The sequence below is a fragment of the Melanotaenia boesemani genome, chromosome 18 (assembly GCF_017639745.1).
Source record: "Melanotaenia boesemani isolate fMelBoe1 chromosome 18, fMelBoe1.pri, whole genome shotgun sequence".
In the NCBI taxonomy this organism is placed as follows: Eukaryota; Metazoa; Chordata; class Actinopteri; order Atheriniformes; family Melanotaeniidae; genus Melanotaenia; species Melanotaenia boesemani.
This window is the reverse complement of record NC_055699.1, coordinates 6,098,863-6,116,304: the sequence shown is the minus strand read 5'-3', so window position 1 is coordinate 6,116,304 and position 17,442 is coordinate 6,098,863. Positions and strand designations below refer to the sequence as shown.

The window sequence follows — 17,442 nt, the reverse complement described above, 5'->3', positions numbered from 1 at the left end:
ATAAGTCCTAATGTATTTTTCTAAGTATAGCACTCTAAGTATGCATGCTGACTTTCTGCAAACCCCAAGAAACCTATTAACGTATCCACAGATGTAGAGAGTGAGAAGTCGAATATCGGAATGATCGTGATCCATTTTCTCTTCCAAAAGAGGTTGGAGCCCTATTTCTGTAGAACAAAGGGAAACGGTTAGCCAAGTGCTACCTCCCAAATGGTGCCTTGCGGGGCCAAGTGTTGCCTCATTACATGCAGAGGAAATTAATTGAGTAGAAATATTTAATGGCAAAGTGGTATAAATATAGAATTGTGCAATACAACGGTATAATGACCTCATGAAGCATCTCTACTTTGATGCCATTTGGGATCTGTGTAGGGTGAGAGGAGAACTTCCCTCCTTTAAAATCAATGTCATCTGTATGGATGAAGGATGTTTGAGGACAAAAACCAGGACTGAAGAGCAGACAGAGAAAGACCACGGCTGTCTGATTTGGTGTAAGTGACAGTTCGGTAGGATTCTTGAGAAAGTTCACCCAACCTTGATCGTTAATACCTTTAACTAGGGAATTAGATTCAAAGAAGCTTTTCTGACGTGGCGGCTCTTAGAAAATATCACTGATCCACATCAGCCATCTCATCGACGACTTTAAGCTTTTCAGATACTGAGTTTTTGACAAACAGGTCAGAAGTAAGTGCAATTTCTTTTCTTTTTTTCTGCAGACTGTAATCACTCAGTTGTCACAAGAAACGCACATCTGAGTCGTTCTAGACCGAGAGTCCAGGTGAGCAATGTCAGAACTGTTAGACTGGAATAACCTCAACGTGTATGTCACATTTAAAGGAGCAGTGTCTCTATGCAGTCACTCGTGAACACATGCTCTGCCAAGCTGTGACATCACACCTCGGCTGTTGCCATGGGCACCCACGCTGCCCTTAGATAAGTGCCGGCCTCTCTCTCGGGGTTGCTGAACCAAGTGACAACTCTGTCACATGTCTGGCCAGCGAGACCAGCATCTCTTAGAAGCAGCAGAGCTGAGAACTCCCCCCCCCCCCACCTCCCATGTTTTCATGCAAGTATTGATTAGGGCCCTTTTTTTACATTATTTATCTATATTTATGAGGCCAGTGTGTACTTTTAGACAAGGAGCAGGAGCCAAAGTGCACAGAGAATTAAAGTTTAACTTGATGCTGAATGGCTAGAATATATAATGACATGAAAACAGCAAATGATGCAGTCTCAGGAACTGTCACTACAGGAATAGAATCCACAATTATTCTCTGTGATGACACAGCGGACAATGCTGGTAATTAAGTTGTATTAAGTTAAAGGCTGTTTTAATAAACTACCTTACTGTATTTAACAGATTATCCACAGCAGTGCTGTGACCATCAAAGAGACAGATTTATTCTGGTCATGAAACAGCCCCCAGTCTCTTATTTAATTAGGCTCTTCGTTGTGTTGAGATCATTATGATGATTGATAAAATCCCATTGATCCAGTAAGGCCGCTGTTTTGTAACATCTCTATCCTATTTGAAACATAATCCTTTTAACTCAGATCCTCATACACATGAAATGGTCTTCAGCAATGGAGCTACACCCATGATGAGCCGATTAAACGTACCGATGTCAGACATTTCGGGCACCGAGGCCATGTATGGATCCTTTGTGAAGCGCGGCTCGTTGTCATTGATGTCGTGGATCTTGATGATGAACTCAGATTCTCCCTCAAGTGCCTCATTGGTGAAGCGGTTGACAGCCTTGGCACGGAGGATGTAGTAGGCCTTCTCCTCTCTGTCCAGCCTCTTGGTGGCGTGGATGTCCCCTGATTTCTCATCTATCTTGAAGAGGGTCCCCGCTCCTTCCCCGTTGAGGACGTACTTTACGCTGCCATCTCCTCGGTCTGCATCTGAGTGAAGCTGCAAAAAGAACAGAAAAGAGATCATTTAGTTTCCTGCAGCCTGAAAACAACAAACAACAAATTATGCTATTCTCATTTCAAGAAATTTATACTTTATAGAAACGATTACACTTCAGAGACTATTCATCTTCAAAACGTCCAATTGAAAAAGGAAAATATCGCACGGCAGTGCTGCTTGATTGACAAGGTGGAGGTGGAGTGCAAAAACACCTCCCTGCAATGAACATGTAGACAAAAAGATGCCTACAAAATCACGCTTCAAAGTCACAGTTTTCCACACAGCTCACATATCAGTGATCTGACCAATCTGGGCTTTGGCAAACATACACTGACAGCTTTGGTAAGTGTGTTTGGTGTCATTTAACAGATTCATTTCATCTTTAGTAAACTGTCATTGCATTATGATGACACATGCTGGTGGCTTCACCTCGTCTCTCTGAAATCTCCATCCTGCCAAGAAGCAAAGCACCGGAGCTTTATAAATGTTGCATTCCCTGGTATTGTTGCATGCATGCTTCCCACCGTGGGGGCACGGTGGCATTTTCACAGCACTGTAAAACAGAACGCCGGTAGGTCCAAATTTGAGAAACACCAGCATGAGTGAGTGCACGTCTCGCGCTTGCCAATCCCCTGATGGATCAGCGACATGCCAGAAGACCCCCAGAGTCCACTCGTCTCTAGAAGCGTCTTTTTATTATTTGCTCCCCCTCTCCCTCTCTAGCTCCTGTTTAATTTTTTTTTCTGCATGAACAGCAGCTTAGCATGCTATGACATTTTAATTCCACCACCAAATCCCCTCCAACATATTTATCTCTTAAAACTCATCAAAAACTTGTCCAGTCTTCCTCCCACCGCCTCCCTGCTTACTTCCTTCTCCCCCAATTCTCTTTAATTACTAAAGATATGGTCATAACTGAAGGGAGGGCGAAAAGAGTGAAAGAGAGGGGGTGATGTTTGAAGACATGGGCAAACGCGCTGCATGGGAATGTTCACCTTCATAAGTGGGCGTAATTCTGAGATCTGTTATTGACGCCTCATTAACTGAAATGAGCCGATTTGATTCAGCCGTCTTCTCCTTTTTGAGCATTAGATGCTGAGATTCTTGGCTCCCTGTTGGTGGACATACCGGGTTTGGGGGGGAGGGGGGGGGGGGGGGGGGGGGGGGTTATAGTGCACTGCAGCAGGGTCACGTGGGAGCGTACTGCAAAGTCAACCCCTCTCATCATATATTAAAAAGCTTTTCATCCCAGGTGCTCGTAAGCTTTACTAATTCATGCAGTTTTGTCAGCCTGGCACATGTCAGACCAACAGCTTTGTGGATTAGCATCTTTAACACTGTTTGGTTCGACTGTTTGAATGCTGGTGGAAAATTTTCGTTCCATCCTGTGTCTGTCTAACTGAGCCGACAAAGTGTGTTGCAGAATTTTTTGTGAATTTGGTTGTTTTGGATCTCAAGTATATCACTCACCCACTTGAATTTTGGTCAAAACAAGTCCTGTTTTCATCCATGGCAGGAGAGTATTCTGCAGGATTTTATTTGTTTTCTCTTCTGCCTTACACCATGTTCTATCAAAGAATCCACTTCAACATTATTATCCTCCTGTCACTGTTACAGCTACAATGTCCTTTTCTATGATTGTCTATCACGCGGCCTATCTCTGTCTGCTCTACTATTCAGTTAATAACTGTCAAGTTTGCTCCTTTGGGCTGAGATTTGAGATAGACGGTGTGACATGCACCGTGTCGGCTGTCACTTCTATGGACACAGAGAGATCTTGAGGTTCTGAAGAGTTCCTTCTCAACCCCATGAAGGATATTACAAGGCAGCTCATCGTATCGAGCTCCAGCGCCTGCTGCTGTAACCTAGTCCCTTCCAGCTGCCCACCTTGCCGGTGAGAAAAATTTACTGCTGCCCTTCTAGTAGAATTAAGAGGAGAAAAAAAAAGAAAGAAAAAAATCTCTCTTGGAAATCAATGGGGCAGCCCAACGTGCATTCACAATGGCCCTTTGATCAATTTATATCGAAAATACAATTAAACTGTCACAGGGGGAGAAAAGAAAGCCACATGTGCATTCAGTATGGTCACCAAGAAGCCCTGGCACATCAATACCTAGCCTTTTCTCCTCTGCCCTCCTGTGGTACCAAATCGTAAAAAGAAGGCAGAGAGCATGACGCTATATCCATTAAGACTGGGACTTTTGGTCTTTTTGAGAAAAAGGAGAACAATAGAAATAAAACACCATCTCCTCATGTTGCTCTTACTTTAATAGAGCACTTATTTCTTCGATAAAAAAAAGGGAAAGAGCAATATTTAGAGAGTGTTTTTTTATTTCCCCCCACAACTAGACAAACATGAGAAGATTGAGATTCCCTCTAGCAAGATAAGACATTTGCATGTTTCCTTAAATTGTCCCTTTAATGAAGAGTCAAAATGTACATTTTGAGGTTTTAAATTTACAAGCTCATCAGAAAAACTGAAACTTGATTCAAGAGAAAACTTTATAAACTTCATTTGCATTTTAAAGACTTCTTTATATTTTGAGAAAATAAGATTTCTAGCACGATTATTGTCACTAGTTTGCATTTTTTCACAGTAGAACACAGTAGAACATTTATTTTATTTTGCTTCGCCCACCAGTTTTAAGTGGGCTAAGAAGTGAAGTGGTACTCATCAGACATCTGTGCGTGAGAACTTATGAGGGAACTGTCTTTGTTTGTGAAATTAGTCAGCTACAAGTGCAGCAAATGTTAGTCCAGATTTGATCTGGCCACCATTTGTGCTTCATTCGACTTTGGCCAAAAAGATGGCACTGGAAACAGGCTGCTTAGGGCAATTAGCCAGTTAGCCTTTAAGGCCTTGTGTCCCGGCCTGTCGAGAACTGGCTGCCTTCTATGTGGCCAGATGGTAGCCTCAGACTGTGCACAAAAATAACCTAACAAATAACTGCTGATGTGTAAACTTGAGATATGCAGTCAGAGATGGCGGGGCTTGCAGAAGAAGTGTTATTGACATAGATTTTTCTCTTCTTCACAGTTTGTAGCTTATTGTAGTATTTTAAATGTCTGCATTTGAAAGCGGTTTACACTCACTTAGCTGCAGGGCTGCAGCTGCTACTGACGATGCCACGTTCATAACTACACAAATATATTATCCTTATGATGGCTGACACAGCAGAATATTCCTGAAATAATAAAAGGTAAACTAATATTAAAGAATCTTTTCTTATCTCCTGTGATCCACTGGAAAGTGTGTGATGGTATATTTCTCTGCACATGCACTTTATTACTCTGCACTTTATTACTAATACTTTCTCTGTTTCTTCTCTTTTTTTCTCTCTTTTTTTGTGGTTAAAATGTTTTTGTACACAAAACTGCAGCCTTTGGATAGTCTGTGAATGGCAGAGCATGCTAAGGACTATTAAAATGTAGCAACAGGAGTCAGGCTCTGTCTTCTGATGTGCCTGATGGTTTGTTTCACAGAACCATCTAGGAAGTCCTTTGAAACTATTTTAAAAAGGCAGGCACTTGAAAAGAATACTTACAGTATAAACTGCAAATTTCATTAAATCAGACAAACCATGTCTTGCACACAATTAGGCAAGTGTGACACCTAAAACCCATCAAAGTCTTGTGTTGGAGTCTAGAAAGATGGATTCTGCTTTCCAAATTAACTTTCACATAAAATCTGAGTGTGCGGTACATTTCTACAGGATCATGCAGAGATATAGACGCGTTTGTGCTTTGAAATTTTACCACAATGCATTAACTTTCTGTCTAATACTCTATTCTACAACTAAATGCAGTTTGCGTTTTACTGTCCAAACACACTAAAGCCACATTCATGCTCCCTTTACACACGTAAATAGGTACGTCCATGGCAAACGTTGTCAAACATCACTGCTCACATACTCCCACGAGTCCCTTACTTGTTTTAAGTATCCTTTATAGTCAAATAAATCATACATCTAAGGGTAAATTTTAGTCTACTGTAAAAAAAAAAAAAACAACAAAACAGAAAAAAAAAAATCTTAATTCTTAAGATCAAGTGTTTAGGATGTAGTGACATTTAGCGGCATAAACTGCAAGCTTTAACCAACATAATTCCCCCCAACTATACTACCAACAAAATATTGCAATACTATATGACACGGGCAGCTTCTTTATCTCTTCGTAAAGGGCCAAATTTGAATGTTTATACACTTTTACTTATTTAATTATTATCTTCTTTCAAGGGTGAAAGGATTAGTGCTCAGTTTATAAAGAAATTACTGCATAATCTTGAGATAAAAATATAAAAAAGAAAGTTATTACAAGTTTCTTTGGGTCTGCTGTGATCAAAGATTTCAGCTTTAGTTGGAAATCTTTGGTGGACTTCAGTGAAGGAAAACCTGAATCTTGACGATAGATGATTAATTATTCTCACCCTGACAAAGCCAACAGGCGTCAGTAGGCAGGTGATAGCTTAGAGATAATTACAGGTGCAGTGGAGATGTTGGCGTATCCCACTCAGACATCATTTCGCCTCTGCAGCGTTGTCAGACAGATGTTTACCATGTCGGATCACCATGAGACCTCATCACACCCTTTCTCTCCATGCAGAGAAATGCAATTCACCCCCTTTCGGCACACAAGCAGGAACTTAATATCTAGTCAACAAACACTGCCAATGTGTATACTCCGGGTTGCCACTGGAGACCACAGGGGTTGCCATGGCACAGGTACAGCTAGGACTGTACCATACTGAAAACTCCTTGCCTCTCTGCCAAGGTGAGCAGCTGGTAATAGAAGAACATGAGCACAAGACAGAAAAAAAAAAAAGAAAGAAAGAAATATTCCCCACCCCCTCCCAACCAACACACCAACCCTAACACAAACCCTGCACCTTTCCACTTGGCTGCCAGGAGATGCATAAGTCCTTTCCCCCGGTTGCATCAACCATTGAGTCATACAGGACTGGGAAGCATTCATGTCTCTGCTCATCAACCTTTTTTGTCTTTCCTCTGAGTTCTAGCACATTACTGGAGGCTGGTGTTTATAGGCGTGTGTGTTTGCATGCACGCTTGTGTTTATTTGTTCACAAGCAGAGAGCATTGCTCACTTGCTAGGGACGATGTTGAGGAGTCTACCCACCAGGCCCAGAACCACTGGGGCCTATCAGAGGCTGTAAATACTTTATGAGATATGATAGTACAGCACAAACACTCCTCAACCACAGGCCATTAACCGTTTTCAGTGGATATGTGCCCTTTGGTAAAGTAAGAAATAATGAAATAAACAAACACTCTCTTCCCCCAGTGACAGCGCGGGCCCTCGGAGGCCTGCATGCAGTTCGCCTGCTAATGAGAGGCAGTGTACGATTCCTCTCCTGCAGAAAAAAATAAAATAAAATCATTGGCCAATAGAGCAAGATTAACAGCCAACCAGCTCTTTTCCATCTGATTTCCGTTGTTCCTTTAATTCTTTCCTGTTCCAACTGCTTTTGATATACTTGTTCAGGAAACATGGCAATTTCATCTAATAGCACTTCAAAACTTGATAAAGCTGCTGTAAACAGCCAAAAGAAAAGGGATGGAAGGATGGAAGTGGGTTTGCAAATAACTAGAGACAGGATGCTGTAATTCAAGTGCAGTTACATCATTCTATCTTTTAATGCATGTCAAGTACTGCCCCCTTGTTTATAATAACCACTTTTGTTTGCGGTTTAAAAAAAAAAAAAAAAAAAAAAAATGGAAATAACATGATGGCAGGTTTTGTTCCATGCTGTGTTCACTAGCTGCCACAATACCACTTTTCTTTTACATTTCTTGTGGTTTTTGTCCTCTCCTTTCACCTCTTTCAGACATTGTGAAAGTGTAGCTTTCACCTGAGGATAAGGATGCAGATGGTTGTTCACCACATTGAGCCATGTGTTCAACTCAAAAGCTATTCATTCCCTTTGGGGCCTCATTTATCACTTGTGCTTTATCTCGCAATTAACAAACAGTAATTGCAATCAGATAAGATCTACGTACTGCAATCCTATGTGACAACTGGCTAGTGAGCCGACAATGAGGAAAAGCACCCAGCTGCATGTACTTGGAGGAAACAACAAGCGCTCGGAGTCATGATTAAGTGTGCCGCTGGAAGGCTGATGCTTTAATGGTGTCTTCAGGAGATGGGCTCTTAGGCCACGGCCTTTGGCTCTCTTAGTGTACGCCACACTCAGATAATCCATTCTTCTTTTGCTATTAGTCCTCTTACAAGGTAAATGGACGAGTGGCACATCAATCACTGCTCTCTAAATGCAAAGTGGTTTGATCAAGCTCTGTATTTACATTTGATCTTCACTCACTTGTTTCTTTCATTCTGTTTTAACTTTTCTTTTTTGTTCTTCCACAGCAAACGCTGTAATCCTTTTTGTCCAGGACTGAAAGTCAACCCTCGCTCAGGGAGGACGTATGATGCAGAATCTCATTTGGTTGGATGACTCTATCCTCCGTGGACACACGATAGGAATGCAAAGCACTAGCCCCATTCAACTCCTTGCACAAAACAGCCTTTCTTCCTCCCTCAGTCTCCCTGACCTTGCCACAACGCTTCACAATCTCCTCAATTACTGTATGTTGGAAGGGGAGACCGATAGCTTGACTTCTGCTCTGCTGCATGTAAAGCAAGCATTATATGGCCCATCTTCTTGTGCATCCCCCTAAACCTTATCTGGGTCAGCAGTGGATTTTAATTTTGTAAAGCAAATCATTCCTTTGAAGGATGCTGCATTTTATTTCAGGGCTTCATGATGGTTTGATGTGAGTGGAATGGACATTGTGCAAGCTGACAGTAAGCACAAAATATACTGGACAGCCAACAGCAAACAAAGCCTGAGGATGGATGGATAGACGAATGAAAGGACAGAGGGATGGATAAATGGACAGAAGTCAGATATGTGAGCATTACAAGACCGGAGTGGCATGTCATGTCGGCTATCAGATGATGGGATGATCCACATATTCTTAGGGACAGAATGACACAACCATATATATGATTGTATTTAACTTGAAAGATTTCATTAAGCGGCTATCTTTTTCTTTACGTGTAGTAGAGAAATCTGTTATGCTGCTGGAGCAAGAAAAACCAACACAAGCAGTTCAGTTTCTATTTTTTTTTTTCTTTTTTTTTGGGGTGCTATAAGAAAAGTAAAACTACCGAAATTGCCACATCACAAACTAAGATTCTGTTGTGACTGTAAAATATAAATGAAGCAAAATCTGCATTCACTTAAAAGAAATTAGAACTCTGTTCATAAATATGAATTGACAAGACAATACCTACAGTAATGAGGAATTTTCAGATGAGCAAAAATAGCAACTTTCAAATGTCAGCATGCACAAATGTTATGTTAAATTCATTGCACCACAAAAATAGAAATCCATCTCAGAGTATCAAACAACCAATGAATATTGAGTAAGAATGCAAATTCTAACTTGCAAGATGGAAATCTTTGCTGCAACATCTTCATCGCTTGAAGTGGCCGTTGCTGTGATGAAGGCCTTCCTTACAGATCATTTAACAGCTTAACAATGCAACCAAATCTTTCCCTCATGTCTGTATGACGTGCACTTTTTTTTTCCAACTACTTGGATGATTCCAGCGACCCACACTAGACAAGTGATCCTTTCATTCATTCTGAACAAAGTGAAGTCAGAACAGAATGATCCTTTTTATTCATTATAAACTAACTTAAGTGTGTAGAGACGAGTTGGCTCAGCTACACCAAAAGTGATTCAGGTAAATACTAATAAGTGCACACAAATTCAAATCCCTTCATGCACAGTTTACACATTAACCAGACATCATTTTATTGTGGGATTGCCATGTTCCAAATATGGCACCTTAAAAAAGATCCTTCTTTTGTTAAAGTTATGAATATGGCTCCAAGGTTTCAGTACAAATTTTAAAATAGTAACATTTCTGGTGCTTTAGTAATGTTTCCTTAATTTTTCTCTTCTTTTTAAATGAGGCCAAAGTTCCACACACTCAGCTCTGCAAAGACCCCTTAATTATGAATGTTTAATTAAAACTAAACTATCTGACCAAGGAAAAAAGTCAATAAGAGTGGCAATCTGAGTAGATATTTACTCTCATTCTCTGTTGCTTAGCAAGTTTTTATGCTTGATGTGTTTTCAATATGCACTTAATACACCATTATCAAAAGAAGACTGTTTAAGTTCAATTTCCTTCCAGCCCTAATTAACATGCCTTATTGTGCCTGTTTTATTTCAGTCAGTGTCATTGACTTCAAATGGATTTATTCAAAATGCTTTAGAAAACGTGCATGGCTTTTTAAGGTGAAGTCAGCCTGTATTTGTGTGTTCACAGAGCAGACTAGGCTAACTGATTCAGAAGCTTTTATGCATTTTAGGCATCATCATTTTGGTTTCTTTGGTTAATCTGTATTAACAACTTCATCAGTCTGGTTTTGGATCAGAACAGTTGATTTGAGGTGGACTGTGATTACATAAAGCTGAGGTTTATAGCTGCCTGTAGCAGATTACATATGTTTTTGAGTCTTTGATGAAAGAAAAGCTAAAAAAAGTAGAATCTTACACTACCTTTCCAACATACTGCATGTCTGTCCCAGTGTACTCCTCCAACAGAAAGAACTGGTTCCACATCCACCCTCGTTTAGAGCGCCTGAGCGGCACTCCGTTGGCATCCTGTCCCATCAGTCCCTCTGCCCCCCTGCGCCCCCCTGTAGTCCTTCGAAGGGCCCTGAGCCCCAATCCCGGAGAGCTGAGGTGAGCCATAGCCCACAGCATCATCAGTGCATAAACTTTCCTTCTATCCATGGCCGCACCACCACAACTTTCTGTCTTCTCCAACCCCTCAGCGCTCTGTGTCTGGTGGTTTTTGGTCAGAGTATCGGCTCAGCTCTCATGCTGTAATCTACTGAAGCAGGAAAGGCTCCTCGGACTCACATCAGAAGGCAATCAGCACCTGGAACATTTACACAGAAGAGTAGAGTGTCAATACTGGGAGGAGAGGCAGCAGTTTGTTATTGCACCAGCTCTTAGCTCAGGTTTTTTTGTAAGATGCAGCACAACTGAAATCAAACAAAAAATCAGGTTAAAAGAACAAACATTGTGTATTTGCAAATATGTATTTCCTTAAGAATCAAGATAAGGATCTATAAAGTCAACTTAATCTTAAAAATTAAAAACCAAAGGCACAGAACATGGAAATCCTTCTTAAAACCAACAGATCTGCAGGGCCTAATTTCATAATACTTTAATAGTTTGATTTTGCATTTTTCCTATGCTGAATGAGTTTCATACAGTTTAGCCACTTTAGTGATCACTCATACAATCCTATTATTGCATATTAGTGTGGTTGCTGTTAACATCCACTGAATTTAAAGTGTATGAAAACAAATCAAAGCCCAAAGACAAAACTATAAAAAAAAAAAAACATGAATCAAGTCAACATGTAACTGGAATAAAAATAAAAAAATCTATTTCAAAAGAGGTCTCTGGATCAAAACTGGCTGTAATGTGCTGAAAAGATTAGTATGGCCATATCACTTACTAAAAAAAGTCAAACTCTCACAAGTATTAAACTTTTCACTTTTTTAACCATTGAAAATACAGTTTTTCATACATTTTCATTAATTAAAAAGAAGAAAAATCTGTGAATTTAAACACATCACCTTGGTGATTTAAAAAAAAATATCAAATAGACAAATCTAGAAATGAACAGAAGCATCAGCTGCTCCCACATTTTCCATACACGTGAATTATAAAGATAACTCTATTTTACTCATTAAAATCAAGACACTCCAGGCAGAAGAGTCTGAAAATTCAAACACTGATCAAACACAGGCACAAGACTAAAATGATAAAATCTGTCAGCACCCACTTCCACCCAAGCTCTCATATACATTCCTGTGCGCACTCGAACTGTCAGTCATCTGACTGATGGGCCGGCTGAGTGCTGCCTAACTGGATAAATATCAGACATTTTCCACATCAATGTATAGCCTTACATCTTGTACAGCGTGTGCTTCTTTATCTGTGCTAAACCCCTGAATCAACATCTAATTGAGTCTGTGGTTGTGGAGGGGCTCGTTCTATCTTTTTAGATCGTCTATTTTGGCACAAAGGATCAGCAGAACACTAGCAGAGACCCAGGACCATGTCAAAACCAGTTTTTCTAAATGTAAACAAACCAAATAACTGTTTTTAAGCTATGAGCGTCGTCGTCCTCTAAAGGCAAATGCAGAACATTGGCAACTGTAAAAAGGGAAACAGGACAAAAGTGACGGAACAGGACGGAGGAGGAAGAGGAGGTGGGGGAGGTAAAAGAGAAAGAAGGCCATGTATTATGCTTTTGTTCTCATTATTCCTCAGTGGCCGGGAGATATCCAGGCCGCTAGTGTTCCTCAGCTGGGGTTTGGGAGGAGGGTTATCACGGTGTCCGCTAGGGAGCATCTGCAGTGTTCTTCTGTATCATGTGCAGAGGGGGTGGAGGGACAGCAGGGTGTAGTCTGGCCCCACATGTATGACACAACTCTGGTCAGCTTCCCTCGCACCATGTGTTGGGGAATGAAGCAACCATCTCTCTGGACATGAATTAAGTACCCTGACCTGCATGCAGAAGTGGAGGCAGACAGACTGAATGGGAGAGTGAGGGAAATGGAGCGGGAGGAGCGCAGCCGGAGCAAAGGTGTCGACTGAAGGGAGAAAGAGGCAGTGGTGCTGTCACAATACTGGGTTTGTCTTAGAAACTAGAGCTAAGTTTAGTATCTAAAAAATGTGAAAAAAAAAAAAAAGCTATCAAACAATGTCACACAGAACAACCGCTGAGATTTATACTTACAGATGTCTCACTACGTTGACTGGAATGCTTTGTAGCAACTTCTGCACAGGGGGTTTGATGTCGGCTGGGAGTCTTTGTAGACCCGATAAACAAAATCCAGTAGTTGCATATTTCAATACTTTGCCAGTCTGTCAAGCTGTTTACAGCGAAGAAAGATTCGCTTCAAAAACACAATGACGAGGTTGATATACTTGTGTGTTTTTAGCTATTAAGGATTCAAGGATTCAAGGAACTTTATTGTCATACCAGCTCACATTTACATGTTTATGGTACGAAATTAGAACTGAGGTCCCGGTTTGAGCCATAAGAAGGAGGGCAATAAGTAAAATAAAATAAGACATGAAGAAAAATAGAAATATAGGCTAAATATAAATAGAATATAAGCTAAATACAATAGAATATAAACAGCAAAATTTTTTAAATAAAAATAACAGTAAACACTAAAGAGCCCAGTTTGCATGTGCAGCCTAGATAAATATGTGCAAGTATGTATGTGCATGAGGTAGTGATAGTCCAAAGTATAACATTTCTGATATTAATATTAATGATATTGCACTTATATGGACAGCAGGTAAACATGTAAACATGTGGACAGGAACTCCCCTGGGGGGAGTAAAGTGTTTGCAGTGCAGGTCTGTTTGTCGGAGGAGGGGTGGGGTGGGGGGGGGGTTGGATTCAGTTGGGGTGGGGATGGGGGGGTGGGGGCAGGGCAGCAGGGTTTGGGCTGGTGTTCAGAGGTGGGGAAGTAGGGTGGGGTCTACAGGGCATGGCAAGAGTTCAGCAGTCTGACAGCTTCAGGGAAGAATTAAGGCTTTTTCTGTTCCTCTATCAAAAGTATATAAAGATTGTCTGACTGCTTCGTTTACTTTCATTCCAAGAGGCCCATCCCTGAGTTCACCAGGGGCATCAAATGACGTCACCATAGATGCTTGCCAAGCCAGCTATTGATGTTTTTTTTTTTTAACTTTGCCTTTCTTCTACACACTCAATAAAAGGAGAGTCAGAACATAACTTTTCAAACCAACTACTCAAAAGTGCTTCTGATGAGCAACAAAAGATGGTGAGAATAAAAATTTAATTTGAGAAAGGATAAAGCATTGACTCTCATTTTCTTAATAACAAAGCGACAGCCATTGTTTCTACATTCATCAGCCTACAACAGTGGAAAGTCCACACAGCAGAGGTCATCATTGGTCTGACATCATAGTGTTGACTAAATGTAGGGGGTTCAAAGTTCACGTACTAGCTTTGATACCAAATATCAACCAGCAAAGCCAACTTGCTGGACTCTAGATATACAGTATCAGATTAATGATCTCCCCTCCTCAATGCAATGCAGTGTTCTCATGGCTGTCAATCCCAGACTAGATTTATTTCAGACGTATTTGGTAACCAGTCGATTGGTTAACATACTCGTTTGTACTCAGCAGTCTAAAACCCAAAGTAATTTGTCAACTAATCTCGTGTATTTGAAAAGATAGAAACTCTGGGAAAAGGAGTCAAATTCATTGACTGGCTTTCAGATTTTTACAGTAGTTTTTTCAGTCTTAGCTGAAGGTGGTTTCTATCATGTGTCAGAAAACACAGCCGTGAATGATGGTTTGCCTGTGCATTGCATTGTGGGATGACTTTGGAGAATCTGGGCAAACCAGATGATGTGACTGACTCTCTTTCAGAGCTTCTTCTGTCCTTTAAACAAATTCAGAGCCCAGTGTTTGTTTCTGCCCTCTCGATGAGATGGCGAAGTGAAACTTCAGCATACATAATGCAAGTGCTTAGACTTAGATATCAGATGTAGTTATTGTGACAACACTAAGGGGCAAATAGGTAGAGAGGATTTGAAGGAGAGGTAGAAGTGTCCTGTCAGAGCAGCGTCAGCAGTCAAGCTGGGGGACTGGCCCATCCATTACGCTACCTGTCTTCTAGAGGCAGCCAAGGCATGCCCTGTTTTCCCCTTATGAGGCAAATTGGAGCTGGGGGTTAGGTCCCCTCTTTCTCTTTTCCCTCATGCCTTGCAGTTTATAGCACTTGCCCACCTTCTAACTCACCCCTCTTCCCCCTCTGCCTCCATAGCCCATCCCTATCCTCCTGCTGCTGCCTACTTTGCTTGCATAGGCCTGAGCTGATATGCATTATCGCTTGGCTTTTTGCTGAAAGCCAGTCACTTTGCATGTGTCCTCTGCCTGGATCAGAACAGGGAGGGGGAGTGGGAGACTCCCAGGTCAACAGTGCATGTGCTGATGGAGGCAGGTGAAAGTGAGATGGACTGTCAGGCTTCTTAATAATGCCCGTAGAGGAATATTCTCTCAGACTACGACTCTCCACTTTCTAAAAACTACAGCTCGCATGACAGAAGAGATGTTTCTTATCCAAATTTGCTAGATGACTCAATGATTTTCCCCCTGCTCTCTCCTTTACTCTGTTCTCCTTTTTTTACTTCCCTCATCCAGCTCCAAGCACACTCGACTTTATGAATTTACTTAATTGACGCTGGTGAGAAGCATGTGGGACTCTGAGCTATTGATTTGCTGTAGGCTTCAGCGTGGTTGAAAATACCAGTCGGTCTCTGGGGTAGACTCAAGAAGCTTTCTACCTCGAGTCCCTCAGCACAGGGAAGCCGCCCTTTTCAATAGATTTCTTCATAATGTCACCATGGAAAGCTAATGCTTTCACTGTATGGAAGGCTCCGCCATCCCTGAGGAGAGCTCGCCCCTTGACCACATTTGTCACTCCCTAGAAGCCATATTGCACAAGCCCCTGCACTGATAATTCTCTTGACAAGAGACCACAATGAAGAATAAGTCAGCTAAAGCTTTATTTTGCAACGTCAAAAAATGTCAAGGCTGGTTAAGAATACCATGGTGCCACATGCAGCCAGTGGCCACGACAAAATACTGCCTCTTCACATTTGTGCTGTGGAAGATGAAAGATGAAAGAAAGCTGGAGGATGACTTGTTCCTTTCATACAAATTGGATCTTATTCTATTGGATTCATTTCCACAGCTGTAAATTAAATGGTCACATAAATGTTGATGTGACAATACTGCGTTGAGGAAAGTCAGCAAACAGACAAATTTTACACTAAATGGGAGCTAAACGTGATTTAACCACAAATACTTAGTAATTACAAACAGTAAAATAGTTGTTTTTAAGCATCCATCATAATTTGCTGACTGTGGTGGTCTTTAAACACTGACCAGACATGGTATTCATTCTCTGAGTACTTTGGTTTTACATCTGAAAAAAACATCTGAATATTGCATAAAGACAAAGCGCTCAGCTCAAAGGACATCAATAAACTGCCAGATGTACGTACCAGCGCCATTATTGTGATACGAGGACATAATCATTCGCTTTGCAATTAATGCAAATAATTTGGGATGCAACAAACCACTGTTGGGTTTTTTTTTTTTTAAATTTCAATTATTTCTTCATGTTGATACCTGAAAAAAATAAAAGTCAAACTTAAAAAAAATATCCTAACCTAAACTTAAAAAATAAAAATCATATTTTGGGCCATGTGTGTCTTCTAGCATTATTCATTGACTATTAAATCAATCACATTTTATTTAATTAGCATAAATTCAGTTAGTCTTTTTTTCAGATTTGTGTAAATTTAAAAACTCACGATGCAATTAAAAGTTGGTCTAAAATCAAATCTAAAAGGAATCCAATGATTTCTGCTGCATGTTATGATTAATTAGTGTAGGCCAACGCGTTCATAAAATTTATTTCGAACTATTAAAACAGTTAAGAAGCCCTAATCCATTAGGTGTTGAGGCCTGCAATAATAAATAAATGAATTTTCATTTGAATTTGCTGTCATCCCTTCCCACAGATTGAAGGAAAGGGAATGTGGGCGACAGGGGAAGAACCTGTCTTCCTTTGTATCAAGATTTAGCAACCTAAGCAAAAAAAGATGTACACAAGAAAACAGTGTCCAAATGAAATCCACACTATAGTGTAATTTCTGCAATGTTCACTGAAATGGAAGAGGCCACATCAAACTTTTGTCTTTTCTTGCACAAGAAACAGACATGCTCAGTTTAGCTAGCTGCCTCAGTAATGATAGCAATCTGCCTCTGCACCTCAAAGAAAAACTCAGTTCCTGGGCAGCTTATTGCCACCTGGCCAAAGAACATACATAGTTTAGATAGCAGACATATTTATGTTACACAACGCATAAAGCAAATGTATATAAAGTTATTTTATATCACTATTAGCTCTGACATCAACGTTTTCTAACAGCAAAGAGTGAAGAACAAGTCACACCTCCACTTCTAGGAAAAATATCCAATAAATAGACATCCTTACTTGGCTTTAACACTTTACGACAGCTAATTTTGAGTTAGACCAGTTAATCAGAATACACAGTGAACAGTGGTTTATGCCATGTGTTGGAATCTTTATTTATAAATCTTACAATTAAATCTTATAACAGAATAAAAACCATTAAAATCTGACCAAAATTAACAAAAAAGGAGCAGGATAACAGAATAAATGAGTGTCTTGTGCTTTTAAGTACACTGTGATTCGTACATATTGTGCAATTACAGATAGATATTAATTGTTTAGTCAGCGGAAGTGTTGAAGCATGAAAGGGGCAGTGTTGATTTTGCTATTCAGGACTCTGATGGCCTGCGGGTAGAAGCTATTTGTGTGTAGTGGGCCAA

The 17,442-nt window shown here is 40.5% G+C and overlaps 1 protein-coding gene across 1 annotated transcript in view; it reads right to left on the bottom strand.

Annotated features, from left to right (window-relative positions):
- Positions 1-17,442, bottom strand: part of cdh6 (cadherin 6) — a 71,787-nt gene that overhangs the window by 35,032 nt on the left and 19,313 nt on the right. Inside the window, exons 2-3 of the mRNA XM_041967613.1 lie at positions 10,507-10,891; positions 1,621-1,915 (exon numbers count right to left, since the gene is read on the bottom strand). Of these exons, the coding sequence (XP_041823547.1) occupies positions 1,621-1,915; positions 10,507-10,743 (532 nt within the window). The 5' untranslated portion in view covers positions 10,744-10,891. The remainder of the gene's footprint in view (positions 1-1,620; positions 1,916-10,506; positions 10,892-17,442) is intronic.